This window comes from Notamacropus eugenii, chromosome 6 (assembly GCF_028372415.1).
Source record: "Notamacropus eugenii isolate mMacEug1 chromosome 6, mMacEug1.pri_v2, whole genome shotgun sequence".
Lineage (NCBI taxonomy): Eukaryota > Metazoa > Chordata > Mammalia > Diprotodontia > Macropodidae > Notamacropus > Notamacropus eugenii.
Window position 1 is genome coordinate 207,563,664 of NC_092877.1, and position 27,289 is coordinate 207,590,952.

Sequence of the window (27,289 nt, forward strand, 5' to 3'; positions counted from 1 at the left end):
AAATCTCCCCAGTTAGCAACAAAGAATTGTATGCGTGTCTACTATGACCAAAGTCAGTATGGTGAAGTTAAAAAAAAATAAAAGCAGTAAATCTGCAAATCAGGTGACCTAAGTTCAAGCCCTGGTTTTGCTACCTACAAACTGAGTCAGCCTTCATGAGGCTCTTGGTCTCACATTTCTCATCTGTAAAATGGGGACTTTGTTCTGCCTTTGTACACCAAATGAAATCGTGGATGTTACAGTGCTTTGGAAAAGCTTAAAGTGCTACACAAGAATAAAGTGGTATCAGCACTGTCCTGAGCACTCTAGGAAATACAAAAGACTTCTCCAAACATTTATTAAGGGCCTCCTACAAAGCAGTGCTCTAGGTTCTTGGAGATACAAAGATAAACAATGTCCCTGTTCGCACCTTTAAATAACACAGTCTACTAGAGGTCGATAAGAAGACAGGTTCTGTCCTCAAGGAACACTAGTCCAGTTGGGAAGACAAACCTATACACACTCTCCCTTTTCAATTATATTCACAGAAATGTTTTGATGAAACTGTGATCTCATCAATGTAGATACTTCCTCCAATAATGCAGACAGCAACTCATTCATGGCCACTCAGCCTGTGAGAGTCCCATGCAACCATCGATCCTTCCGGGGTGGAGGCCATCTTTTGGTTCTTCTGCTATCATGTGGATGGAGCAGGCTGTCCATCAGTGAGTCCTTGCTTCTATTATGTAACTGTTACTTTTTAGTCTGTTATTTCCCAGGCATATACATATTCCTGCTGCTTCTCGGAACTTTTCATTTGTAGTGTGTTATGGTTTCTTCATACTGAGCATTTACATAAATATGAACAAATCGTGTAATATATAATGTCTCTGATGTAATTATGAGCATAACATATTTCATACAGTGACAGAGATAATTGAGGGGTAGGGCTGTGTCCTGGATAAAGAACCAGACTTCAGGTCTGGAAAACCAGAGTTTGAGTGCTGCTTCTGACACACAATGGCTGTGCAGCACTGGACAAGTCACTGCACCTCTCAGAGCTCAAGGCAGCTAAGACTCTAAACTGCAGAGAACAGACTACTGATTTTTTCACCGTCCTGCTGCTCCATGATGTGCAGGCATGTCATGTCTTTAATACCACTACTCTCTCTCACGTTTACATGACTGCACGTCATGGAGCATCAGAACAACAGATATAATCAGGTAGTAGCATTTTATAAATGAAAACCTGCATGTGCAAAGGCAGTACGGCACAGTCCAACCTCAGATATGCTCTGGCTGTGTGTTATAGGTAACTCAATTAACCTCTCAGCACCCTACATAACTCTCTTAAGAAGATATGTTGCAGAGCAAATGACAAGGTACTCTGATAAAGACTTTCATGAATCATGGGTCTGGTAAAACAAAAATCTTCACACAAAAGTGATGTAGAAGTCATTAATGAAGTTACATTCAAGAAAAGAGGCACTAGATTAAGCAGATATCACGAGTTTGAGATAAATAATAGATCCAAGTGTTATATTGATAACTCCAAAATATTAAAATAAGGCCTCCTGTACATCAAGTAGATTTGCCAGGGTGAACTTCAGGAAATTTGTAAATAAAAATCACAAAGCGGTAAGATCTATACTGATGACAAGTGTATGCGATTTCACTGGAACATAGGTGGCCAAGAGTAAATCATGGTCTCAACAAATTACAAAACAGTAATTTTATATTAATTCTACAAGAAAACATGACCTGAAAACTATTTTTATTTTACTTTTAAAAGTTAATTTTAAATTCAAAGTTCACAACACATTTTAAAGTGTTGCTCAAAATTGTACTTTTGTCTTGATTAGGGAACTAGAAGAAATGTTTTCTGAAATGTGTTCTATGCCCATGATCCTGGCAAAGATACAATGTAACACATGAATCTTTGGTCCTGCCCACGAGGGACTTATAATCTAGTACACTAGATATGCAACAAGTGAAATATCAAATAACAAAATGTGATTTAAATAATAATTTGAATCTACCCTATAACAGATGTGATGTATTTGCCAAATGAGTGATACTAACAGGAAAAATACTGATAACAGGGAGGTAACATGGTACAGTGAAACTTGGGTTCAGATCCTGCCTCTAATATTTATTACCTCTGTGATCTCAGGCAAATTATTTAACTTCCCTGGATCTCAGTTTCCTTATATACAAAATAAGAGGTCTGGATCATATTGTGTCTGTTGCCTCTTCAAGCTCTAAACATATGATCCTAACTGTTGGGGGAGCTCAAAGAAAAGATTATTTCAAAACAGGGAAATTTTTTGAAAAAGAAAATTTTTAAATTTCAAATTACTAAAAATTTTGCTTTTAAAAAAAGGAAATCTCTTTTCCAATTTAAAAGTAGACTGTAAGAAGATGCTTTGTCTAATTATTAAATATTACATTTCACTGAAACACTAAGAGATTCCCAAAACACCAAATGGCCACAAGGTGGCAGTAAGTACTTTTGTGGCAATATGGAAACTGGCTCAGTGGAAGGTATAAAACAAAAGGTGAAATTATTATGAACTAAATCGTAAAATTTTAAAGCTGGAAGGGGCAAAATTTATTTAGTCTAATCTCTCATTTTATGTATGAAGCCCAGTAGAGAGGTTAAAGATGCACAATTAGTTCAATAAACACGTATTAAGGGTCTCTTATATTTCTCACAATTGGGTATCCTGACTTTTTGCCCAGTGTTTTTCACTAACCATGAGTAAGCAATGTAGTATCTTTCATTAAGTAGATATGGCTGTGAGGCTACTCAAAATGAAAAAATAAAACATGGAAAAAAGTACAGATGATGAGAATATACAGAAAAGCTGAATATGTAGTATTGATTCTGGGTACTTTTAAGACTTGAAAAGCAGTTCTTTAAAGTTCATGTCCCTTCAGTGAAACCAAAGATCCTCAAGACCATCTAGTTAAAACTGCTTTCCTGAATAATGTAAGTAGGATGGTTTTATTTTTGCTCAGGTGAAATGAAATGCCATAAGTATAGAGGGTTAATTTAATTCCACGTATTCATAAAGTTCCTATTATGTGCAAAAGCTATGTGTTAGGCACTACACATATAACCACTTTTTAAAAATGAGCCCTTCCCTGATCGTAAGGTACTCACAGAGATACTTTAGATGAATCTGTGTTCTCACTCCACTAATAGTAAAAAGATCCCATCATTCCTCTGTATTACTCATGTCCATATTTTTCCCTTAATCCTCCAAAGAGGCTACATCCAAAAAGCTGAAAAGTTCAAAATATCAAGGATAAATCTGGCTACAAGATAAACCCTATCTCTTTTTTCAAATTTTACATATCCTTGGTAAATATTTTATTCCTTTTCTCGTGCACAAATCATTTTTGGTAACATATCATAATCTACTTCCACTTCTCATAAATTTGTCTTACATTATCTTCTGGGTTACTTTTTAATTTTTATTCTTGTAATGAATTTCAGAAACAAATAAAAGGATATGGTCACATTATAAATAAATATATACATAAACTATATACATACATATGTATATATAGATACATGTAATATTATCAAAGCACCCAGAGGACTTTTGCAGAACTCATTTTGAGAATCAACAATTTAAAGTGATTCAGGATAGGCTTTGCAAAAGAAGTAAACAGGAGGTAGAGCCAAGACATTGGAATAGTAGGAAGAACAGTGAATTCTACTCTTTCCCAAATGACTTCTGAAAAAAAGATGTAGAAAATGTACCAGACTAAATCTTTATCAGGAAATCCAAGAAAATCGCAGTGAGTCACTTTTCCAGACCAGGCTGACAAAGAGAGACAAAGAGAGGGGTCTGCAGACACATGGAATGACAAAGTCTAGCCAGAAGGGCACTTTGTAGAACACTCTAGCACAGGGAGAGGTGGTTCACCAGGGCAGAGGAGGTCTCAGATCCACCACAGAGAGGCTTTAACATGCACAGGAGCCTGCAGAGCAGGAACAAACTGGCAGTTCTGAGCCACACATCCATGGTAGACTGAGGAGGAGGCCTGTGAATAAGGGTGGTATTCCAAAGTGGCAAGCCTTAGGTTATACACTGAGCATGAAACTAGCAGAAGCTGTGTGACTTGTACCCTAGGAACATAATGGGGTCTCGGTTCCAACTTCTAGTCCAGTCTATAAAGTCTGTGTCTAGACTCTCAGATCAAAGGGAAAGCTTGTAGCTCTGTTCCTCCAAACTGGCTAATAATGGCTGACTACAGTGGCAGTCTGTTCAAACATCAAATAGGGGAAGCTCATAGGCCTGCTGTTCAGTCCAAAACCCATGTCAGAAACTTGCAGAGCTCAGACCAAGGAGAGATGAATTAGGCTCTGCCTTAGGCAATCTACTTTAGGTGTGCCAATTGTTTACAACCCCCCCAAAAGAGAATGATACCAAAATATTTACAACCAAAGTCTCAAAGAAAAACACAGCTTGGGAAAAATACTAAAACTCTTCAGAGATGAAGCAAGAGTTCTTTGGAAAAAAAAAAGTTAAATGTTCTTATAAATAGGAGTATGAGAGGGAAAAAATTGGAAAAGAGAGAGCTAAGAACTCAAAAGGAATACAAGAGATATAAAACCTTGCCTGAGCAACAAACTGCTAAATAATTGGAATAGATCAAATAGAAGCCAATGACTCCATGAGAAAACAAGAAATATTAAAACAAAGTTTTAAAAAATATAAGAATAGAAGAAAATGTACAGTACCTCACAGTAAAAACAACTGACCTGGAAAAGAGATCAAGGAGAAAAAAATTAAGAATTGGACTACCTGCCATGAAAAGATCTTAAGCATCCTGTTTCAAGAAACCTTAAAAGAAAACTGCCCAGTTTTGGTTTGTTTTTTTTAGAACCAGAGATCAAAATGAAAATAAAAAGAATTTACTGATCATCACCTCCTGAAAGAAGCTACAAAATGAAAACTCCTAGGAACGTGATCTCCAAAATCCAGAGCTGACTGTAAACAGTCAGAAAGAAAGAATTTGAGAACCAGGCAGCCACAGTCAACAGGGAGCCACAGTCAGGATCACACAAGGGACAGCAACCACCACTATGAAGCAGAGAGCCTAGAGAATCAAGAATAATTTACTCAGCAAAACTGAGTATAATCCTACAAAGGAAAAGATGGACCTGTAATGAAATATAGCACATAAGCACTGCTGATGAAAAGTACATAGAAATACAGCTACATAGAAAGTGTGAAATACAAAGAAGTCAAGAGAAACATGAAAAGTTAAACATGGTCAAGAAATCATAAGTGACTGAACAAGGATAAACTTAATAAGCTTAATTCTGATAAGGGGAGATGGCAAATGTGTCTTTCCTGAAATCTATCATCATCAGGGGCCACAGATGGAGTCTAATTAGGGCCTGGGAGTAGTTCTGTTATGTCTTGATGATCTTAAAAGAGGACTAGAAAGGGAATGCAAGAAGAATACATTAGGGGATGAAAGGAAGAGGAAGGCTAGGGAGAATTACCCTATATATCATGCAAACAGAAGTTTATGTAAACAAGGAAGAAAGGGTTAAGGGAAACAGCTGACACCTGAACCTCACTTTCATCTGGAATGGTCAGGAAATGGAAGAATATAGAGACACACACACAGAGCTGGATACAAAAATGCATTTCATTCAACAGGGAAATAAAGGAGAGAAGGTGAAATCAGGAAAAGTAGATGGGGGAAAGGATTAATCCCAAGCAAAACAAATGCTAACTAAAAATGTACAAAAATATTTACATAGCTCTTTTTGCAGTGGCAAAGAACTTAAGACTAAGGAAATACCCATCAGTTGGGAAATAGCTGAAAAAGTTATGATCTATAAATGTGATGGAATACTATTTTGTGCTATAACAAATGAAGGGTGAGGTTTAAGAGATTACTGAGAAGACTTCTATTAACTGATAGAGTCAAATGAGCAAAAGTAGAAGAATGATTTATACAGTGACAATAATATTGCAAAGATGAAACTTTGAAAGAGTAAGAATTATGATAAGCATAATGATCAACCCTGATTCCAGAGGACTAGTGATGAAATATGTTACCTACCCACCTCTTTATAGGGAGAGGAAAAGTGAGTGCAGAATGTGATATATTTTCTTTTAGAGATGTTCAATGTGGAAATTCATTTTGCTTGACAATATATGTTGTAACAGGGATTTTGTTTTTTCTCTACTGGGTAGTGGGGTTGGAAAGAGGAAAAGGTGGATTATGGGCAATTTGCTGGAGAGGACAGGACGGGATGGGATAGAAGGCAGTTTCATATCGTCACTTCTGCACTGCACTGCGCTGCATGAAGGAGAAGATGGTCAGGGGAGATCTCTGGGTTATATGGGATGAGGAAAATGGACAACAGCATAGATATGCACAGATATGTATAGTGATACTAATAAAATGTGGCAGAGAGGAAGAAAAGCAGAAGTACCTCATTATCAGATAACAGCAGAATCAGAATGCCAAAATTAAAGTCTTTGAAGTAGTAGCTTTTGATTTACTGCCAATGTAATTTCATTTCCATTGCTAAAGAACGTAGTACTGAAAGGAGTATTTATTAGGGTAGACTAGTTTAGAAGAAAATAACTGCCTCCTTCTAAAATTTTAACAACTCTTCAGATATAGTCGTAACCACTACTCACTTCTCAAATACTTTTTCATCATGTATTTTAAAATTACTTTAGGGGTATATGCCATTTAGAATTGTATTTCACATAGTGAACTTTATAAAGTTCAAATGGTCAATATCAATTTTGTTATTGCCCAGTCACTGTCTGAAGTTTGATCCATTTAAATTTCTAGATCTCATTTATATACAGCTTCTTCCACTGGACTGTAATTCCCTCTCAATGTTAAGAGCTTCTATTAATACTTCACACGATCTTTTGTTTAAAGTAACTCAGACCACTTGATTATGTAGCTTAAAGCACATCACAGTTCAAAAGTGAAAGTTTCAAGTAGTTAAGAGAACAAATGGTCCCAAAACACTGTACTCAGTTATTTCAGGTACGTAATATGATCTGGAGAGCAAATTCTCACATACCTTTCTTAACTTTTCTGGAGAAAACTCCAAGCCAACAAGAAACAGAGTAAAGAACACACCAAATTCTCCTAACGTCTCCACCTGCACAATAGACTGTAAGACAAACACATAAAAATAAAACAAATTAAAATATAACAAATATGTTAATATAAATGTATGTATAGGTTTAAATATAAACGTAATTAATAGATTAACCATATTAATTACATATAATTATCTTAACATATAAATTAAATATAAATTATGTATAACTATGCTAATATAATGAACCTATATTCAAAAGTTTGTAACTGGTTGATTAAATGGGCCTGTCCGAATGTGCTGATAAAATATAAATGAGATAAAATTTCCATTAAAAGCAAAAGCCTCCATTAATTCTTTTCTGGAAACTTTGGGAACTAAAGTATCAGTAATCTAAATTATATTTTAACTCCAATAGCCAAGTACTTTATTTCCAAATGTATTTTATCGAACATGAGAAATGAGCTAAACATTTTTGAACATAGAGAACATAAAATATACTTTTTAAAATGGCTCATCATTTCTAAAAAGAAAATTCTTAAAATTTCAAAAGCACTTTTGAAACTGCTTAGAAATATAAAAGTAATATTTTATTCTCATTTTTAAAAACAAATTCATGAATGCAATCCAAATCAATCTAACATAGTAATACCATGAGGATTTTTACAAAGGACTCCTGCAGAAGATTTAAGTATTTCTACACAGGGAACTGATAGATTTTCCCTGTTTTCTCTCAATCAAGTGACACCAAAATATAACTAAAACATAAGATGTGCTTTTAACCAGTCAGGTACAGAAGAAATTATCAAGATTAATCCCTCTTCTACATTACCAGTCCTTCAAAAACTTAAAGGCAGTCACCAATTTCCTTCCCCCTTTGAAATATTCATGTTGCTTTTAATTGCTATAATTAACTGCTGTCTCAGTTAAGAATTAACCTCCCTCTCTCATGATGGACTTTCCCTGAAAAGAGTTAAGTAAAACCATCTAATAAATTAATTGTGATTGATAACACGCAATACTTTTCACCTTTATAATTGACTTTTAACAGAAGACACTAACATCATTCACTGTGTTGGAGTTTTTTGCCTCAACATCATTTTTATTCACGTAGTTATTGTGCACATTTTGTTGATCAGTTGCCTTCACTCTAAACAACTTCATAGAAGCCTCATATTCTCGTAATTCTTCATTTCCATGCTCTTACGTAGCAACAACATCACACTGCGTTCTTTTATCAGTTTGTTCACCCATCTGGAATCACTGGACACTAATTTTGTTATCACACTATAATATAAATATTCTGGAGAGAACTGAGTAGTTACTATACTGGAACGTTAACTCAGCTGTAGCTCACAGTGACCATTTCTTTGTTCAACATCACTATGTTAACCGTGAGAAACAGCAAAGAGGTAAGTTTCTAGAGTTACTAGTCGATGTAGTCACTGAAAACAAGTCAGATAAAAAGCTAGCAGACTGAAGGTGGGCCCAGCCAACCAAGGGGCAGTTGGGGGCCTTCGGAAAATCACAAAGTTTCTGATAAAGGAGAAACAGCCTAATCCAGTTGGGAAAAATGACACAGAATGACAGGAAGAAAGCTTTTATTCACTATGCTTGCTTCATGAACCTCATGTATATTAGCTTCTCCACCCCGGGGGAGGTCAGATAGTACAAAATCAGGCATAGTTCATGTTGGGGGGGGAACATATCAAGGAGATGTGTAGTAGGCATGTAGAGAGGATGGTGACCTAATGGAGAATGGACCAATTCATCTCCTGATGGGAGGATCTATCCTGAACTAACAGTATATAGCACATCTCGCTTATGTATTCAGCACTCTCTCCCTTCCTAAGGAGGGACTGAATCTGCCGTGGACCAAGGCATTCAATTCCTCTGTACTCTGCTGGAATAAATTTTCCTTGATATCTTTTAGTGTCAAGCATGTCCATTTCTTTATTCAAGATTACTATGTAACCAAAACAGTCTTAGGACAAAGACAGGTTGGAGGGCATGGGCAAACTATGACAGTCTGGAAATATCTTGCTCTCTAAGCCAGAAATGACTCAGCTATTTAAGTAATGTTAAATTAAATTAAAGTGGACTGCCCATTAATTGGGGAATGGCTGAATAAATTGTGGTATGTGAATATAATGGAATACTACTGTGCTATAAGAAATGATGAACAGGAAGACTTCGGAGAGGCCTGGAAAGACTTATACGAACTGATGCTGAGCGAAAGGAGAAGAACCAGGAGAACTTTGTACACAGCAACAACCACAGTGTACAAGGAATTTTTCTGGTAGATGTAGTGCTTCATTGCAATGCAAGGACTTAAAAAATTCCCAATGGTCTCTCAAGGCAAAATGCCTTCCACATCCAGAGAAAGAACTATGGAATTTGATCGCAGAATGAAGTAGACCATTTTCTTTTATATGTTTTGTTTTGTTTTATGATTTCTCCCATTCATTTTAATTCTTCTACGCAACATGACTAAGGTGAAAATGTATTTAATAGGAATGAACCTATATAAAACTGCACGCTATCTCAGGAACAGAGTGGGGAAGGAGGGGAAAAAAATCTGAGATATATGGAAGAGACTGTAGAACACTGAAAACAAATAATTTAATCTTAAAAAATTCAGTTAAAGTGGGTACCATTTATACAGTGCTTCAAGGATTGCAAAGCACTTTACATGTGTTATCTTATTTGATCTCCACAACAACTATGAGGACTATGCTATTATTATAACGCCCATTTTACAGTTAAGGAAACTGAGACTAAGCACTTGCCCAGGCTAACAAAGCTACTAAGTTTTACATTATACACATATACTTAAGTATCTAAGACAGGATTCAAACTCAGGCTTCCTGACACATTTCTTAGCACATCTGTTTCTAAAATAAGAGTGTAGTATTAATATTTTTCTTCTGATAGTTAAATGTTCCTATGCCTGATAGAAAGTCAGCATGGGTGTAGGATTACTTCTTTCACAACTTCCACAGGCAAATAAACAGAGGTGAGGGAACTTTTAAACCCTTATGAGAACTTATTCAGAGCAGAAATGTCTCAGTATTGATTACTTCTGATAAGTTCACAAAATCTGACTGACTGAAGTATTTGTGCTCCTGTCTCCTTCGGTAGCAACCTTGCACAGTATATGTGGTAAGCCTTAAACCCTAGTCCTTTAAAGTGTAAAGAAACCTACTGAATCAGAAACTAAACCAAATTTCATATCCACTAGATCAATCAATAGGTGAAAGGACCCAACATCTCTGATAGCAAAGGAGACTGTCCCTAACCCTGTGATCACTATAACAAGGATGCTTTCCCTTCCTTTACTTTAGCATCAAGTAGCAAATTGTCCGGGACTGTTTTGTGGCCCAGTTTGTGAGCAGGAAGCTAATTTGTTCCAATCCTCCGGGAATTCTACAATCCCATGGCTTGCTATCCAAAAACTTTCAACCTGCTAAAATTGATTAGTTTGATGTTTTCTTCATTGTTTGGTATATTGTTTTAGTGTTGATCAATCTGTTCTGTGCTTAGATTTTTTAAAAAGCCTAAGGTTTGATTTTAAAATTAGTAGTTCCTCCATAGTAAAGAAGTATATGACCACAAGATCATAAGATTCTTCCCCAAGCACTTCCCCAAGTGCTTGACCTTTTGCTCAAGAAATACCTGGTCATTTTTGGAGTACTTGACCAAAATTAGTCATTAAATCCTCCTCCTATCTGAGAGTGGCTAACCTCAATGTCAGTGGGGCCTCAGCAATAGGAGACAAGGAAAGAATTCCCCAATTCACAAATGGTCAAAGGATACAAACAGCCAGTTTTCAGAGGAAGTAATCGAAACTATCAACAGCCATATGAAAAAATTATCTAAATCACTAATTATTAGAGACAAACAAATTAAAACAATTCTGAGGTACCATGTCACATCCATCAGAGTGACTAATGTGACAAAAAAATAAAATAAGTGCTCAAGGGAATATGGGAAAATAGATACATTAATGTACAGCTGATAAGATTTGTAAACTAGCCCAACCATATGAATACAATGGAATTCTACTGTGCTATAAGAAACAACGTAAGAGATGGTTTCAGAAAAACCTGGGAAGACTTGTACAAACTGATGCAAAGTGACTTAAGCAGAGCTAGGAGAATAATTTATATAGGAGCAATATTGCAAAGATATTCAAGTTTGAAAGATTTAGTAATTCTGATCAACACAATGACCAACCACAATCCCAAAGGACTTACGATGAAACATAGTTCACCTCCAGATAAAGAGCTGATAGACTTTGAGTGCACGTTGAAGCATATTTTCTTTTCTCTTTTTCTTGGGAACCTAGCTAATGTAGAAACTTGTTTTACACAATGATACAGATCTGCAAAGGGTTTTATCTTTTTTGCTTTCTCAGTGTTAGGCTGGAGAGAGAGAGAATATAGATCTGAAAATAAAATTCTGGGAAAAAAAAGCAAGGGTAGAGATAACTCTATACTCTAAAAAAAAAAAAAAAAAGGTCAGCGAGCTTGGAGAACAAATCAAATATGCTGGTAAGTTCAGTGCTGAGTGTCCAACGTGGAAAAAGTTGGAGGATCCTCACTTTGGAGAAGAGAACATAAAAAAGTCTCTATCCCAATAAAAGCCAAAATTTCTATCTCATCCACTAGAAAAATGAAATATGCCAACTTTGTCCAAATTTTTGGACAAAATGACTTGGTTAAAGTTGTGTGTGTGTGTGTGTGTGTGTGTGTGTGTGTGTGTGTGTGTGTGTGTGTGTGTGTGTGTGTGTGTGTGTGTGTGTGTGTGTGTGTGTGTGTGTGTGTGTGTGTGTGTGTGTGTTTTCCCCCAAAGGATTCTTTCAACTTTAGCCTTAATCTAAATTAAAAATTCACTTAATGGATTTTTGGTTGCATATGAATGTTGCTAATAATAGAAATTTTTCTATGTGTTTTCTATGAATCAGCATGGATATCTGTTCAGTAAAAAGGTGTTCATTTCTTAATAGAATTGAAAGCAGTTTAAAAATATTATCTTCAATGACTCCCAACAGTAGAAAAAGAGGAAAAGTGGATTTGCAGTTTGAAGTTTCCTCAGCTAAACTTTATCTAGGTCTAAGAATCATTTAAGAAGCTGGTACTTTTCTTTTCACTCTTCATTTAGGCTTGGAAAATGAAGGGGGTTGTTGAAATTGTCTCAAGCAATTAAGCAGTCACAAGGGAAACTGTTAAAATACTTTTATGACCAAATTAATGTTAACCACAAAAACAGTTGCTGAAAACCAGGATCTTCAAAAATGAGTTCCTAAATTTCATTATAAATGAATTTTTGCTTTTATAAAGTTTCAAGCAAAGAACAGAGTAACTGTACTAGTAACTTTTCCCCAACCCAACAGGAAGAGGTACCCATTACATGGCAAAGAGATTGTGACTTTATAACAGCGTGTCCACCACCTCTAGGACAAAACAACACTAACCACTGTACATTTATTCCTGATGAATCCCCTTCTGGAAGGAATTGTGTAAGTTTAATTGGGAATGTGAGAGGTACTATGTGAAACAATCAGCTATACTTACTAACTTAATCTTTGCATCCTTAATTGGGGCCACAAATGTATTCTTTAAGAATGTATGTGTTTCAGTTGTGGTATATGAATATAACGGAATACTACTGTGAAATAAGAAATGATGAGCAGGATGATTTCAGAAAAACCTGGAAAAATTTACACACACTGATGCTCAGTAAAGTGAGCAAAACCAGGAGAACATTATACACAGTAACAGCAACACTATTTGATGATGAACCTTGATAGACTTGGCTCTTCTCAACAATACAATGATCTAAGATAATTTCAAAAGACTCATGATGGAAAATACTATCAACATCCAGAGAAAGAACTATGGAATCTGAATGCAGAGCAAAGCATACTACTTTCACCTTTTCTGTTTTTCTCTTTCTCATAGCTTTTCCCTTTTGTTTGATTATTCTTTCACAACATAACTAATATGGAAATATGCATAATATGGAGGTACACGTATAACCTATATTAGATTGCCTTCTTGGGGAGGAAGGAAGAAAAAAATTTTGGAATTCAAAATCTTGTAAAAGTAAATGTTGAAAACTTTCTTTACATGCAACTTGAAAAAAAAAATACTATTGAGGGAGAAATGTGTATTTTTCAAAAAAAAAAAGGGAAAAGACTCATATGTACAAAAATATTTATAGCAGCTCTTTTTGTGGTGGCTAACAATTGGAAATCAAAGCCATGCCCATCCACTGGGGAATGGCTAACCAAGCTGTGGTATATGACTGCAATGCAATATTACTGTGCTATAAGAAATGACAGAAGCTTGATCTCAGAAAAACCTGGAAAGTCTTACATGAACAAAGTGAAGCGAGCTGCACCAGGAGAAATGTTGTACACAGTAAAGGCAATACTGCATGAGGAAGAACTCTGAGTGACTATTCTCGGCAATGCAATAATTCAAGACAATCCAAAGGTCTAATGATGAAGCATACCATCCACCTTCAGAGAAACAGCTGATGTTGTCTAAACACAGACTGATGCATGCTACTTTCACTTTCCTTTTCTCTTTTTCAAATCCTTGTACAAAATTACTAATATGGAAATATTTTATGTAATTGCACAGTATAACCTATATCTGATTGTTTACTGCCTCAGGGAGGGGAAAAGGGAGAGAAGGGATAGAAATTGGAACTCAAAACTTAAAAAAAACCCAAGTGCTAAAAAAATTGCTTTAACATGTAATTGGGGACAAATAAGATAATATATATTTTTAAAAAGAATTTATGTGCTAAGTGTACACACTACTCTACAAAACATTCATAAGGTTCGATGTACAAATTGTTACCACTGATAACCACTCTGTTCTCCATAATGTTATCTGATTTTGTAAAGCAAATATAGCCGTGGTTCCTGGTTCTAGTGACGTGAGAATGAGACTGTGCTGATATCCTGTTACAGGACCTAAGATTGGCAAAGAAGGTGAAGTTGTGTTAGAGACTGTAAAAAAATGCCCCTCTCTTCAACACAGCACACAATATTTGTGGCTTCCCAATATTTTTATTTCTCTAAGACTACAGGCTGTCTGACCGAAGACTTAGAGACCTACTAGATTAGCACCTGGATGTCCACCTGGCCACTAAAGTGTTTCTCCTAAAATGCAGGTTCAGTCATATCACACATCAACTCCTGTGACTTCCACTTGTTTCTAAGTAGAAAATACAAAATGCTACGTGGCATTCAAAGCCCTTTATAACCTAGCTCCTTCCTACTTTTTCAGTCTTACATCTTACTCACTGCTCCCCCTTACCCCCACTTTCATTCTCTCCTTCCAGCCCCACCCTTTGATCTAGTGACATTGACCTTCCAGCTGTTTCATGAACAAGACATGCCACCTTTCAGCTCTGAGCATTCTCTCTGGCTGTCCCTCATGCCTGAAACACTCTCCCTCCTCTGCTCCAACTAGTGATTTCCCTGGCTTCTTTTAGGTCCCACAGGAAATCTCAACTTCTACAGAAAACCTCTCCCAAACCCTCTTAATTCTAGTGTCTTCCCTCATTTAATTATCTCCTACTTAACTTGTACATAGATGGCTTTGTGCATATTTGTTTGAAAGTGGTTTCCTCCATTAGAGGGTTAACTCCTTGAAGGCAGGGATCTCTTTTGTCTGTTTTTGCATCCCACTGCTTAGCACAGTGCCTGGCACATAGTAGGCACTTAACAAATGTTTATTGCTTGATTGATCCTTACTAAATAGGAGAGATAAGTGAGATTTAATTGTAAACTTGTATGACAATGTCAACACTATTCCTTAATCAAGACACTCATCTCCTCACTCCAGGAAGGCTGGCTGGCTCTCCTCGGTGCTGGGATTGCTTTCCCTCCTCATTTCTGCCTCCTAGCTTTTTTCAAGTCCCAACTTAAGTCTCATTTTCTGTGAGAAGCCTTTACTGATCTCTCTTAATGTTACCATTATCTCTAATTTATCCTCTATACAGCTTGTTTCTACATAGTTATTTACATTTTGTCTCCTTCATTAGTCTGTGAACTCCTTGAGAACAGGTATCTTTTGCCCTTCCTCATATTCCTAGCACTTAGCACAGTATGTGGCACATAGTAGGTGATTAATACGTATTTATGACTGACCTCACTCATTCATCAAGACTGGCCAGACAGTTTGAAGAATCAAGAATCCCTTCTGACCTATGGTCATGAAGTCATGCCAGAGGTTCTCAAGCTGGGAGCTTAGCCACTCACAAGGCACCATCCATGTGTACGGCCCTATGGAAGTCTGAGCCCGGACTCAGGGTCTATGACTAACATAGGGTCTAAGTGGTTCATCCTGTGATAGAAGACCTCAAACCTTCAGGGAACCTAGTTATTTCACAGGTAGGTGTTCTTAGAATCAGTGGAGTTTCTGACCTTTACAACCATCTAGTAGCATTATGCATAAATCTTTAAGATGACGATGCAGTAGCTGCAGTACTTCACAAAATTTCATGGAGTCAACAAATAATAGTTAAGTATACTCTCAAAATGAGTTACAGCAATATAAGAAGAACTGGTATATGGATTCAAAATATGTGCAACAACTATAGCTAAGGAGATCACACTGCATATTTGTCAGATGACCAACAGAATAAAGTTCTGGTTACCTTTAAGTTTGGCTGCCTTGATCCCAGACAGCTTTGTTAGCTGGCATAGTCTCCTGGGTATGTCATGTGAGTGAAGGGTTGGCTAGAGATTCAATTATGTTTAAAAACTGGGACTTATCTTCTTCCACTGAATTGCTTTCTGTACCTCATTTTGAGGAAATGATCCAACTCTGTTACGTCACTTAGTATACTATTATAGCTTTGTCATTTCATCGTTTTGCTGCGTTCATTATATTAAGGCAAAACACAGAGGACTCCATATTTTCGATCAACTAAAATAATGTATCCTGCTACTGACTGGTTGGCACAAAATCAAGGTTTTAAAATAAACAAAGATTGTGCTTTGAAAAAACTGTCCAAATAGCATAAAAGGGAAAATTGTGAAAATATATTTAAGTGGGATTTTAAGAATATTTTAAAGGACAAAAAAATTTTTTGTGTCAAGTGATGTGCCCTGTCCTTCCTTCTACTGTTAAAAACTTCCTTTTCAGTAAAAGTGATAATATTAAGAAATACTATTCAAATCTAAAAGATCGTTTAAAAAAAAACACATCCTTTTCTAGACTTTCTTGTTTGAAGATTAAGGAAAGGGATTTAAGGATGGAAATTGAAAACTGACTAAAGAGAATTTCTAGACTTCTTTATCCCTTGAAAAATTAGCCTATGATCCACTCAAAGGAAGTACCTCCTATTCTATTCCAGGCAAATTCTTATATTATTCCAAAGAGATTCTTGATACTCAAGTCTAGGAGGAGACTCACGTACTTCTAGAAGGGAGTAGTCCAGGAAGGAATGTGAATATAATGGAACACCATGGTGCTATAAGAAATGACAAACAGGTGGACTTCAGAAAAATCTGAATTTATATGAACTGATGCTGAATGAAGGGGGCAGAACCAGGAGAACACTGTACACAGCTACAGACAAGTTGTGAGATGACTAACTTTGATAGACTTGGCTCTTCTCAGTAATGCAAGGTTCTAAGACAACTCCAAAAGGCTCATGATGGAAAATGCTGTCCACATCCAGAGAAAGAATTAAGGAGTCTGAATGTAGATCAAAGCAGCCTATTTGCTCTCTCTTTTGTTTTGTTTTGTTTCTTCTTTCTCATGGTTCATTACATTAGTTATAATTCTTTTTACAACATGACTAATGTGAAAATATGGTTATTATGAATGTAAACGTAGAGCCTGGGGCAGCTAGGTGGTGCAGTGGATAGAGCACCAGTGCAGGAGTCAAGAGGACCTGAGTTTAGATCTCACCTCAGACACCTGACACTCACTAGCTGTGTGACCTTGGACAAGTCACTTAACCCCAACTGCCTCATCCTGGGTCTGGTCACTGGATTCAGATGGCTCTGGAGGAGAAGTGAGGCTGGTGACCTGCACAGCCCTTCCTTACTCAAAACAAAGTCAAGTGCAAGTCATGTCATTATTTCTCTGATGGCATGGTCTTCTTCAGCAACGAAGGATGAACACATTAAATGTAGAGCCTGTATCAGATTGTACACTGTCTTGGGGAGGGGGAGCAGGAGGGAGGGGAGGAAAATTTTAAACTCAAGAGCTTGTGGAACTGAGTGCTGTAAACTAAAAATAAACAAATTTTTTAAAAAAAGAATTATGTCAGTTTAAACATATTCTTCCCTTGACAGAAATGGCTTGCATATTAGATTAATATTAAATAAGATAAAATTATTTCTAGTAGTCTTGTGCTTAAAACACAAAATATAGTTCTAAAATATGAACATGTTGTCTAGCCCAAGAGAATGCAAAAATAAGTGTCTGTAAAGATTGTTTCATTTTTGTGGATTTGTAAAGCCTAGCACATAGCAAGTGCTTCTATTTGCTCTGTGAAGTTTGGATTCAGCAAAAAGGCCACACTTGAGCACCTAGAGTGCCTCCAGGTTCCCCACCCCTGGATTAGACTGTCAACAGTATATAAGAAAATAAATATAGTTGAGAGATATTCAGCATGGGCAACAAAAGCATTTTTACCATGTCCCCCCTCTTCATCAAGGCTAATACTCAATGCAATTATAATCTAGCATTTATTTAAATACAAGCATGCTTAAAAATATTGCATTTTGAAATCTCTGAATCAATCTAATTTTTAAAAATACAACAACTTTACAGAATAGAGTGATTTGACCATTAGGAACGTTTGGATGATTTCTTCTGAATAAAACATGAAACAAAAGACCATCAATAATTTAGTTTAAGAGAAACTATTTTCTTTATAAGTCTGGGTACAAATTTCTTTTTGGTATTTAACCATCTCTGACATATCCTTTCAACATACTGAAATAGATGTAAACCTTATTCTTACCTTGATACTGTTTAGTCCTGAAGGCCCCAGTAGTACACCACAAATAATGTAACCAAACATTGTTGGCAATCCTATCGTTGTACACAGCCAGCCACAGGGTAAAGATAACATTCCTATGGTAACAATGTCCTAAAAAAGAATATTTTTAAAAAATTGAATCAACAAGGATGCTCTCTTTAGGTAGCCTACTATGTCAATAAGGAACATTATTAACTTTCTTTTTCACCTATCCAAGCTCACCAGAGGGTGTTGGAGTTTTGTTTTTTTACTATTTTCTTTTTGAAGCAAGTCAAACAAAAAAGAGAAACATACTAAAACAGAAAATAGGTCCTCTATTAACCAATAACATGACCCTTCCTAACACGTGCCCTGTTACTTGTTTCCCTGAAATGACTATACAAATATAATGAGGTATGCTTATAGTTAAAGTTTCTCTTTTCCAGTATGAAAGCTAAGGATTTCAAGAAAAAGTGTCTTTTACAAGATATGTTCCAACCAAAGTCATACACCTACTGCTTCTCATACCTTTCGGTCAAATGCCTCTGCCTACTAACAAGCAGTCGGAAGATAGACCAGCCCCAGATGTGCAGCCTTTTCCTTCCCCAACCCTCACCAGACACAGGGCCCCTCATCTCTGATGGACGCTTGTCTCTACCATCCTTGCCTCTGCTGGAGATAATGCCAAAACCCACCTCACTCTCATTCTTGGATGTCTGTCCTCAAGGCCACTGATCATATGCCCTGCCATTGCTCCCAAATATCCTCAGACATTTGCCATGTTACTTTTCATCTATTTGTCCAGCTCCACACTTTCCTGAGCTCCAGTCTTGCCTTACCAATATTCTCTTGGACATCTTAAAGTAGATGCACTGTAGACATTTCATACTCAACAGAGTATGAAGTGAACAGAGCATGAAACAGCATAAGGGCTACCTCTCCATGTGAGAAAAGGGTGAAAAAGGAGACCACAGGGAACAATGCTTAAGCAAGGTGAGATAAACAGGAAGGGAAAAGAGGAAGCCCTCTGTGAATGGCCTTAATATTTTCACTGAAATATCAACAGAGGTTCTCAAGAGTGTGAGAAACAAAAGAAGGAGTTCTGTTTCCACAGGATTAACTATTATTAATTATTTTAATTATAATTAATTATTAATTATCCCAGCTTTGCAGGACAGACAACAGGATGTAAATTACAAGTAAATGGCTCCACCCAGAGCTGTGACCTAGCAGAACCAGGCTTCCGATCCAGTAAAAGGTCAGAAGCTAGTATGAATGCTTAACGAGCTATTTAATATTAACCCCCATACCCCCAGGACGGAGCAAGCTCATTGAAATGTTCATTCAATGTAGACAAGAGAGGGGGAACACATCTGGGAGAAGAACATGGAATATACTGTTCAGGAAGTTGTATCCAACCAATAGAGAAGGGGGGTGGAGGGGAGATCAGCACAGGACATGAACTGCCTTGCATTTGTCTGAGTAAGTGTACTCCTTTAGGGAGTTACCCATTCACAAGACTGTAAAATAAAATAAGAGCCTTCCTGGTTTCAACAACGAGAATTGTTCTTTCTAGAGTTTCTCACAGGAGGAAGAGGGTGACTTGAGGAGATATGAGAATATATGTAACAGTCACTGCGAAGAGTGAGACAGTAAACTGATTAAAGAGGTATAAAAAGACTGCCCATTTGAGATGATGCAACATTAATCTGTCGTGTACTACAAATTATGCTAAAATAATACCCAAAATAAATACAGTTCATAGCATCAAGGAGCTTATATTTGACTGGGTACAATCAACTCTACATTATGAATTCACACAGCCACTAAGCATTTAAACATATAAATCCAATTCTCTGGACTTCAAATCCAAGGGTCTATCTACCACATTATACTGCATATTATTCTTACAAAGAATACAAAATTTATTATGGTACTCGAATAACACAAATACTTTGCACTCTCAACTTGATGATTCTAAGATGTCTTCAATTAGATACCAAAATTTTCAAAAGATGAAATTTCAATTTACAAAATAAATTACTCATCACCTTTTTAGGAGGAAGACTAGCTGTCAGAAAAAGAAATAAGTATGTATTTAGTACCTTCAAAAGAGTTGGGAATTACTGCTCTGTCAGAGAATCCTCCACAATAGGAAAGCTCCTGATTTTTTTATATGATTATCTAGATCAGACTTATGGGCTGGGGAGGCCCTCGAGGCTCTCCAAATGATTTCTTCTACACAGAAAGGATGCTTTCCTCTACATTTTTTCGAATGCCACCTGAAATCCTTTGGCATGCTGCCAGCCAAGGTCGTGCAGGTCTGCTCTAGATAATAAAGCCCAGCAACCTGGTATACCCAGACTAATCAAAATTAGAAGAACTAATACACAAGTGTTTTATGTGTATACACACACATACACACACATATATATATATATATACAAAGTCTTACCTTTATAAAGTGGTGATCTGCTCGAGGGATTGTTGAATCTCTGGGCTTAGTCAGTATATACTGATTGTTTTGGGAGTCAATTAGCATACTAAGACCCAAATTATCTTCTACTTCATGTTTTGAAACATTTCTTTTAGAATTGGCCTCCTCCTCTTCTACTCTCAAAACTGCCTCAAAATTGACCCCTCTTACCTGTAAGAATAAATAAAACGATCAATAATTTGCATTTAAAAAACTCTTTAGAATTCAATGATGAGCATTCATTTTTTGGTAAAAGAAATGCTATATCTTTTTTCAGGCAGGAAATGGACAAAATGCAATGAAAGATTAATTCTAACATATCTATTAAGTATAAATTTAATTATGTTGTAGGAAAACAATTATCAAATTAGCTAAAAAAATGTATCAGCATGAATAATTATTACAACTTTAAATTTAGAAAATAAACTTAAAAAACCTACAGAAACTCCAAGTATTTTCTTCTTCAATAATCTACTTTTGTGGGCCCCGATGACACGCTGAACAAGGTTAAAGGCTTTTAAAATGTTTGTCAAGTTTTCTTCCCAACTGAAATTACTCAATTTCAAATATATTTGTGTTGCTTTTCACCTTTTTTCCTCTGATTTGTGTTTTTCCTTACTATGCCTGCCAATGATCACCACCTTCCAAATGCCAGATTTCCCATATCATACATACATTTAAAGTCCAAAGCCAATTTTCAGTAGCAGTTCTAGCTTTTAATTGGCATTTTAGGGGCACTGACTGTGAGATAAAGAATTTGGTACTACATGGAATTCTGCTTCCACAGATACTGCCACACAGGAAGTTGCGCGGGAGGGCAGATGAACACATGCTAATGGTCCGGGCCTCATTAACTCACAGATGATAAGGAGAATGAAATGTGCAACATAGCTTATGCTCAAGAGTTCATGCATGGGTGGATCACTGAGACCTAACTACTGCACATGCCTCATAACCTTCATGCATATTAACTTACACACCCACGCACAGACTATCTCTCCATTTCTGTGATCCCGGGACCTATGCTGACCTATGTTTGGGAGGGGGGAGCACACCAAGAAGTGCTATGTAGTAGGTGGACTAGAAATATTGTAATCTGAAAGAGCTGGGACCAATCCTAGCCCTGAAGGAAGAAACAAAGTGGCGAGAACAGTATATAAATTTGTTCTTGCTTTTGTACTGTATGTTCTTTGTGAGCAGTACTCACATCCCAGGACGGGGAAATAAACCGCCTTCCTATGCCCATTCTTTCCATGAGAATGGTGTATTTCTCACATGATACAACTCCAAAGCATGGATTCCTACTGAAGGCATTTATTGAAGGTACATCCTATGATCTTTTTCCCTTTTGTGTCAGTCATCTTCCTCCTCCCCTGTCCCATCCATTCTTCACAGTATGCTTCCCATATTATTTATAAGGAATGGGATCATAAGTCTGATAAGGCTACGGAAGAAAAGTGGGAGAGAGGGAATGGCTTTTAATATGGATTTTATGATAAGTGGGGCTAACTATATATGCTGAAAATGCAGGAAACAGGAAGGGAAAGATAATGGAATAAGCATTTATATAGAGCCTACCTATTATATGCCAAGCACTCTAAGTGCCTTTGATACTGGTAACAATCCCGTAACACAGCTACTTTTATTATTTTTCCCATTTTACAGCTAAGGAAACTGAGGCAAATGAGGTTAAGTGACTTGACCAGGATCCCAGAGCCAGTAAGTACCTGTGGTCAGATTTGAACTCAGGTCTTTCCTACTCCAGGCCCAGCACTCCATCCACTGTAGCTGTCTCTAAAGCTGACAAATATACTACTCTCTGGGAACCTCTTTCTATATAAAGGATGTTTAAAATTTCAGTATAGTATGTCAAACTAGTTTAAATTTGAATGTATAGAACCACCTAAACAATATTTCATTTCCTTCAGTGTGAAGCTCAGATAGCTATGTGAAAAAAAATCCAGAAATCTTTTTTATCATATTACTTACTGACTTATTGTCATCAAAGGCATGTTCCTCTATTTCTTCCTCTAAACGATCTGCTGCCTTTCTTACATCTTCAAGAATTTCATCGAGCATGGAAAGACTTTTGTTCTGATGTTGCATATTTTTAAGGGCTTCAACTTGATGCTTTTCTGCTGCCAAAAGCTCAACATACTCAGTTTCTTCCTGATTAGTTTTTAGAAAATTAAGAATGAGATTTAAGAAAACAACAATAAAAGCCAAGGCAATGACTTATTCATAACAGTTTAAACCACCTTCCCAGCATTGAAAAAGGAATATTTACTTTGCATTAGCTTCACTAAGGGTCCAAAGTGTTTCCCCTTTAGACATTCAAACAACTACCTTTTTGACGGGCAATTGTTAATAATCTATCATGTGTGAGAGTGTAAGCTCAATGCAAGTTGGGATTTAATTCTTTATACTTCTACTTCCAGTGCCTGCAACAATGTCCAACACAGAGTAAACAATTAACGAATCACTTAATTTAGTGATGGATTAAAGCTACTGTTTCAGGCACTAGAGATACAAAGATGAAGACACTGTCTCTGCTTACAATCTCATAGGAATGATAAACAGAATTATACTACAAGAAAATCAATCAGTAAGCAAGTATTTGTTAAGCACTTATCATATATACGCCAGGCACTGTGCCTCACCTACAGTATGGATACAAACCAAAAATAAAACCAATCACTGCCCCCGAGGAACTTACCATTTAATGACAGAAATAATATGCATATAAATAAGTACATAAAGGATACATACGGAATATACTGCACTTAACTTTAGAGTTGTACCAGCAACTAGGGGGGACTGGAAACGCCTCCTCAGAAGGCAGCATTTGAGTTAATTGGTGAAGGAAGTCAGGGAGGCTGAGTTGAGGAAGTAGAGCATTCCAGGCCCAGAGGCAGGACATGGAAGTAAAGAATAAGATGCCCATAAAGGTAGGAAAAGACCAGATGGAGAAGGGCTTTAAAAGCCAGAGAATATTATCCTAGAGGCAATAGGGAGCCACAGAAGTTGACAGTAGAGAGTGACATAGTTAGAGCTGCACTTAGCCTAGTTTGGAGTAAGAGCTGAGGCAGAAACAGGTGATGAGTGGCTGAAGTACATGAAGAGGTGATGAACTACAGGGAGAGGAGATAACACATAAGAGCTCTTGTGAATGTGAAAAAATAGATGAGATTTGGCAATCGATTGGATACCTGGGGAGAGTGAGGTTTTAGAATAAAGAATGGCAAGGAGGTAAAAAACCTTGACCACTGGAAAGACAGAAGTGTCCTTGACAATATGGGAGTTGGGAAGAAGGGTGGGTCTGGGGGGAAAGACAGGGAGTTTTGTTTTAGACATGTTGAGTTTGAAAAGTCTGTAGGATATCTGGTTTAAAACAAAGTATTAGAAAAAGTCTGAGGAAGGAAGAATCACTTCCAGTTAAGAGTCTGGGGAAAGTGATAAGGAAAGGTTTGGAAGAAGGAAGACCTAAATAAGGGCTTTGAAGAGAGCGGGTTTTCTTTGTTGGCACTGTATTTATTACCCAGGTATTTATTCCACCCCCAGGATTCTTTGGCTGAAATTAGCTGTGGTTGGAAAAAATATGGAACGCTTCACCAATTTGCGTGTCATCCTTGCACAGGGGCCATGCTAATCTTCTCTGTATTGTTCCAATTTTAGTATATGTGCTGCCGAAGCGAGCACAAGAGTGGTTTTAATAGGGAGAGATGGAAAAAGTCAGGAGGGGCTATTCTAAGTATGAGGAACAATGGGAGTAAAAGGTACAAAACTAGAAGGATGGGAGTAGAAGAGTTTGTTGGAATGTAAAAATTATTTGCAGAAGTAGTATAAAAAGACTGAAAAAGACTACGAGGCCTTGAATACTGGTGAAAAAAAGTTTGCATTTCATGTGGTAGGCAAACGCCAGCCACTGGCATTTCTGAACGTCACTGGAAGACACAAAATGTCAGTGTGATATCAGGTAAGAGAAACTCTCAAGTCAGGAAGACTAGAAAGAAAGCTATTAAAATAGGACACGAGAGAGATAATGAAGGGCTGAACTGAAATGATGTTAACAGAAGAAAAACTGGTCACTCAGCAAGTATTTTTTAAGTAACTACAATGAGTCAAGTACTGAGCTAAGGACAATAAACACAACAAATAAAGCCCTCTCTAATCTCAAAGAGCTTAAATTTCTCATTGTTAACAAGGGAGTTGCCAAGGACTAATATAAATATATACATGATAAATAAAATAAATTCAAAGTAATCAAGGCATTTGAAAGAGAGGGCACTGGCAGTTGGGAGCAAGAAAGGCAACTTCAAGAAGGTGATGTTTAAATGCTTCTTAAAGGACAAGAGGGATTCTTTGAGGTGGGTGCAGAAGAAACATTCGAAGTGTGGGGGACAGTTAGTGCAAAGCCAAAGAGATGGGAGGTGGAGTAGAAAGGAGGGTACAGAGGTGAGAAACATTGTAGAGGGAAAAAAAGGACTTAGTAATAATACCTAAATAATCTTGGGCAAGTTACCACCTCTTTGAGCCTGTTTTTCCATCCACAGTAGGGATAGTTACTTGGCTATCCTCCCCTCCTCGATATACATAGATCTCACAGATCTGTCAGGAGATTCAAATAATAATCTTAAAAGCAATTTATCAACTTTCAATGCTTTATAAATGTAAATTACAATTAACTTATTATCATGTAGTAACTTAGCACTATTATCATAATTTATTCATGAAAAGAATAGGTTAATCAACTGCCTATGACTCCATTCAACATTCCTGTGACTTCTCTGACCACAATACCCTGCTCACCACTCCTCTCCCAGTATACGCTAACTTCGTCTATTAGAATATAAGCTTCTTGAGGGCAAAAAATGTCTTGCTTTTTGTATTTGTATCCCTAGCACTCAGCAGAGTGCCTGACACACAGTAAGTACTTAATAAATGCTTTTTTCATTTATTCACTTACATCAAAAAAAAAAAAACAAACCCAAAACCACCAAATGATTTATTTGCATACATGTATGTGTGTGTATATATAGATACAGATCACCTCATTTAATCCTCCCAACCACCCTGGAAAGAAGCAGTATAGGCAGTATTAACTTCTCTAAATATCAATTCCCTTGTCTATAAAATGAAAATGAGCGGGGAGGAGTCAAGATGGCGGAGTAGAAAGACACACATATGCTAGCTCCGTACCCACAGCCCATAAAATATCTGTAAAGAAAAACTCCCAACAAATTCTGGAGCAACAGAAGCCACAGAACAACAGAGTAGAGGAGATTTCTGTTCCAGAGAGCCCTGAAAACAGACACCAAAAGTCCGTCGTGGACCCGGAGTGGAGCCCAGCCCTGCCTTGGCCACGTGGCACGGAGGGGAGCAGATCCGAGCAGGCTTCAGGGACGGAATCTCCAGTGGCCGTGCAGGTCCCTCCACCCACAGGTGACAAGGGTCGGTAAGAGGGTCTCTTTGGCTGGTCAAGAGGGGAGTGGGGTGTCCCCATAACTCAGGCCCCCTCGGGAGGCAGGGGCAACGGCGGACCGGGGCTCCCCAAGGAGGGAGGAGCCGGGATCCATTGTTGAAGGTCTCAGCATAAACCCCCTGAGGGAAGTGAGCCCCGAGTGGCGGCCCTGCTCCCACCTGAGCACCTGAACTTAATCTCACACTGAATAGCAGCCCCACCGCCGCCCAAAGCCCTGAGGCTGGGAAGCAGCATTTGAATCTCAGACCCCAAGAGCTGAATGGGCGGATCTGGAGGCATGGTGGGTGTGGAAAGGAAACTCAGAAGTCAAGTCACTGGCTGGGAAAATGCCCAGAAAAGGGAAAAAAAATAAGACCATAAAAGGTTACTTTCTTGGTGAACAGATATTTCCTCCCTTCCTTTCTGATGAGGAAGAACAATGCCTACCATCAGGGAAAGACACAGAAGTCAAGTCTTCTGTATCCCACACATCCAAATTAAATATACCATGGGCTCAGGCCATGGAAGAGCTCAAAAAGGATTTTGAAAATCAAGTTAGAGAGGTGGAGGAAAAACTGGGAAGACAAATGAGAGACATGCAAGCAAAGCATGAAAAACAACTAAACACCCTGCTAAAGGAGACCCAAAAAAATGTTGAAGAAAATAACACCTTGAAAAATAGGCTAACTCAATTGGCAAAAGAGGTTCAAAAAGCCAATGAGGAGAAGAATGCTTTCAAAAGCAGAATTAGCCAAATGAAAAAGGAGGTTCAAAAGCTCACTCAAGAAAATAGTTCTTTCAAAATTAGAATGGAACAGATGGAGGCTAATGACTTTGTGAGAAACCAAGAAATCACAAAACAAAACCAAAAGAATGAAAAAATGGAAGATAATGTGAAATATCTCATTGGAAAAACAACAGACCTGGAAAATAGATCCAGGAGAGACAATTTAAAAATTATGGGACTACCTGAAAGCCATGATCAGAAAAAGAGCCTAGACATCATCTTTCATGAAATTATCAAGGAAAACTGCCCTGAGATTCTAGAACCAGAGGGCAAAATAAGTATTCAAGGAATCCACCGATCACCGCCTGAAAGAGATCCAAAAAGAGAAACTCCTAGGAACACTGTGGCCAAATTCCAGAGTTCCCTGGTCAAGGAGAAAATATTGCAAGCAGCTAGAAAGAAACAATTCAAGTATTGTGGAAATACAATCAGGATAACACAAGATCTAGCAGCTTCTACATTAAGGGATCGAAGGGCGTC

At 37.3% G+C, this 27,289-nt stretch overlaps 1 protein-coding gene and 1 non-coding gene across 2 annotated transcripts in view; both read right to left on the reverse strand.

Moving 5' to 3' along the window:
* TMCO3 (transmembrane and coiled-coil domains 3) overlaps positions 1-27,289 on the reverse strand; it is a 77,392-nt gene that overhangs the window by 29,442 nt on the left and 20,661 nt on the right. Inside the window, exons 3-6 of the mRNA XM_072621892.1 lie at positions 22,551-22,730; positions 20,541-20,732; positions 18,089-18,217; positions 7,064-7,156 (exon numbers count right to left, since the gene is read on the reverse strand). Of these exons, the coding sequence (XP_072477993.1) occupies positions 7,064-7,156; positions 18,089-18,217; positions 20,541-20,732; positions 22,551-22,730 (594 nt within the window). The remainder of the gene's footprint in view (positions 1-7,063; positions 7,157-18,088; positions 18,218-20,540; positions 20,733-22,550; positions 22,731-27,289) is intronic.
* LOC140512978 (U6 spliceosomal RNA) lies at positions 24,154-24,260 on the reverse strand. Its single transcript, XR_011970025.1, has one exon. It is a non-coding gene; the product is annotated as a U6 spliceosomal RNA (small nuclear RNA).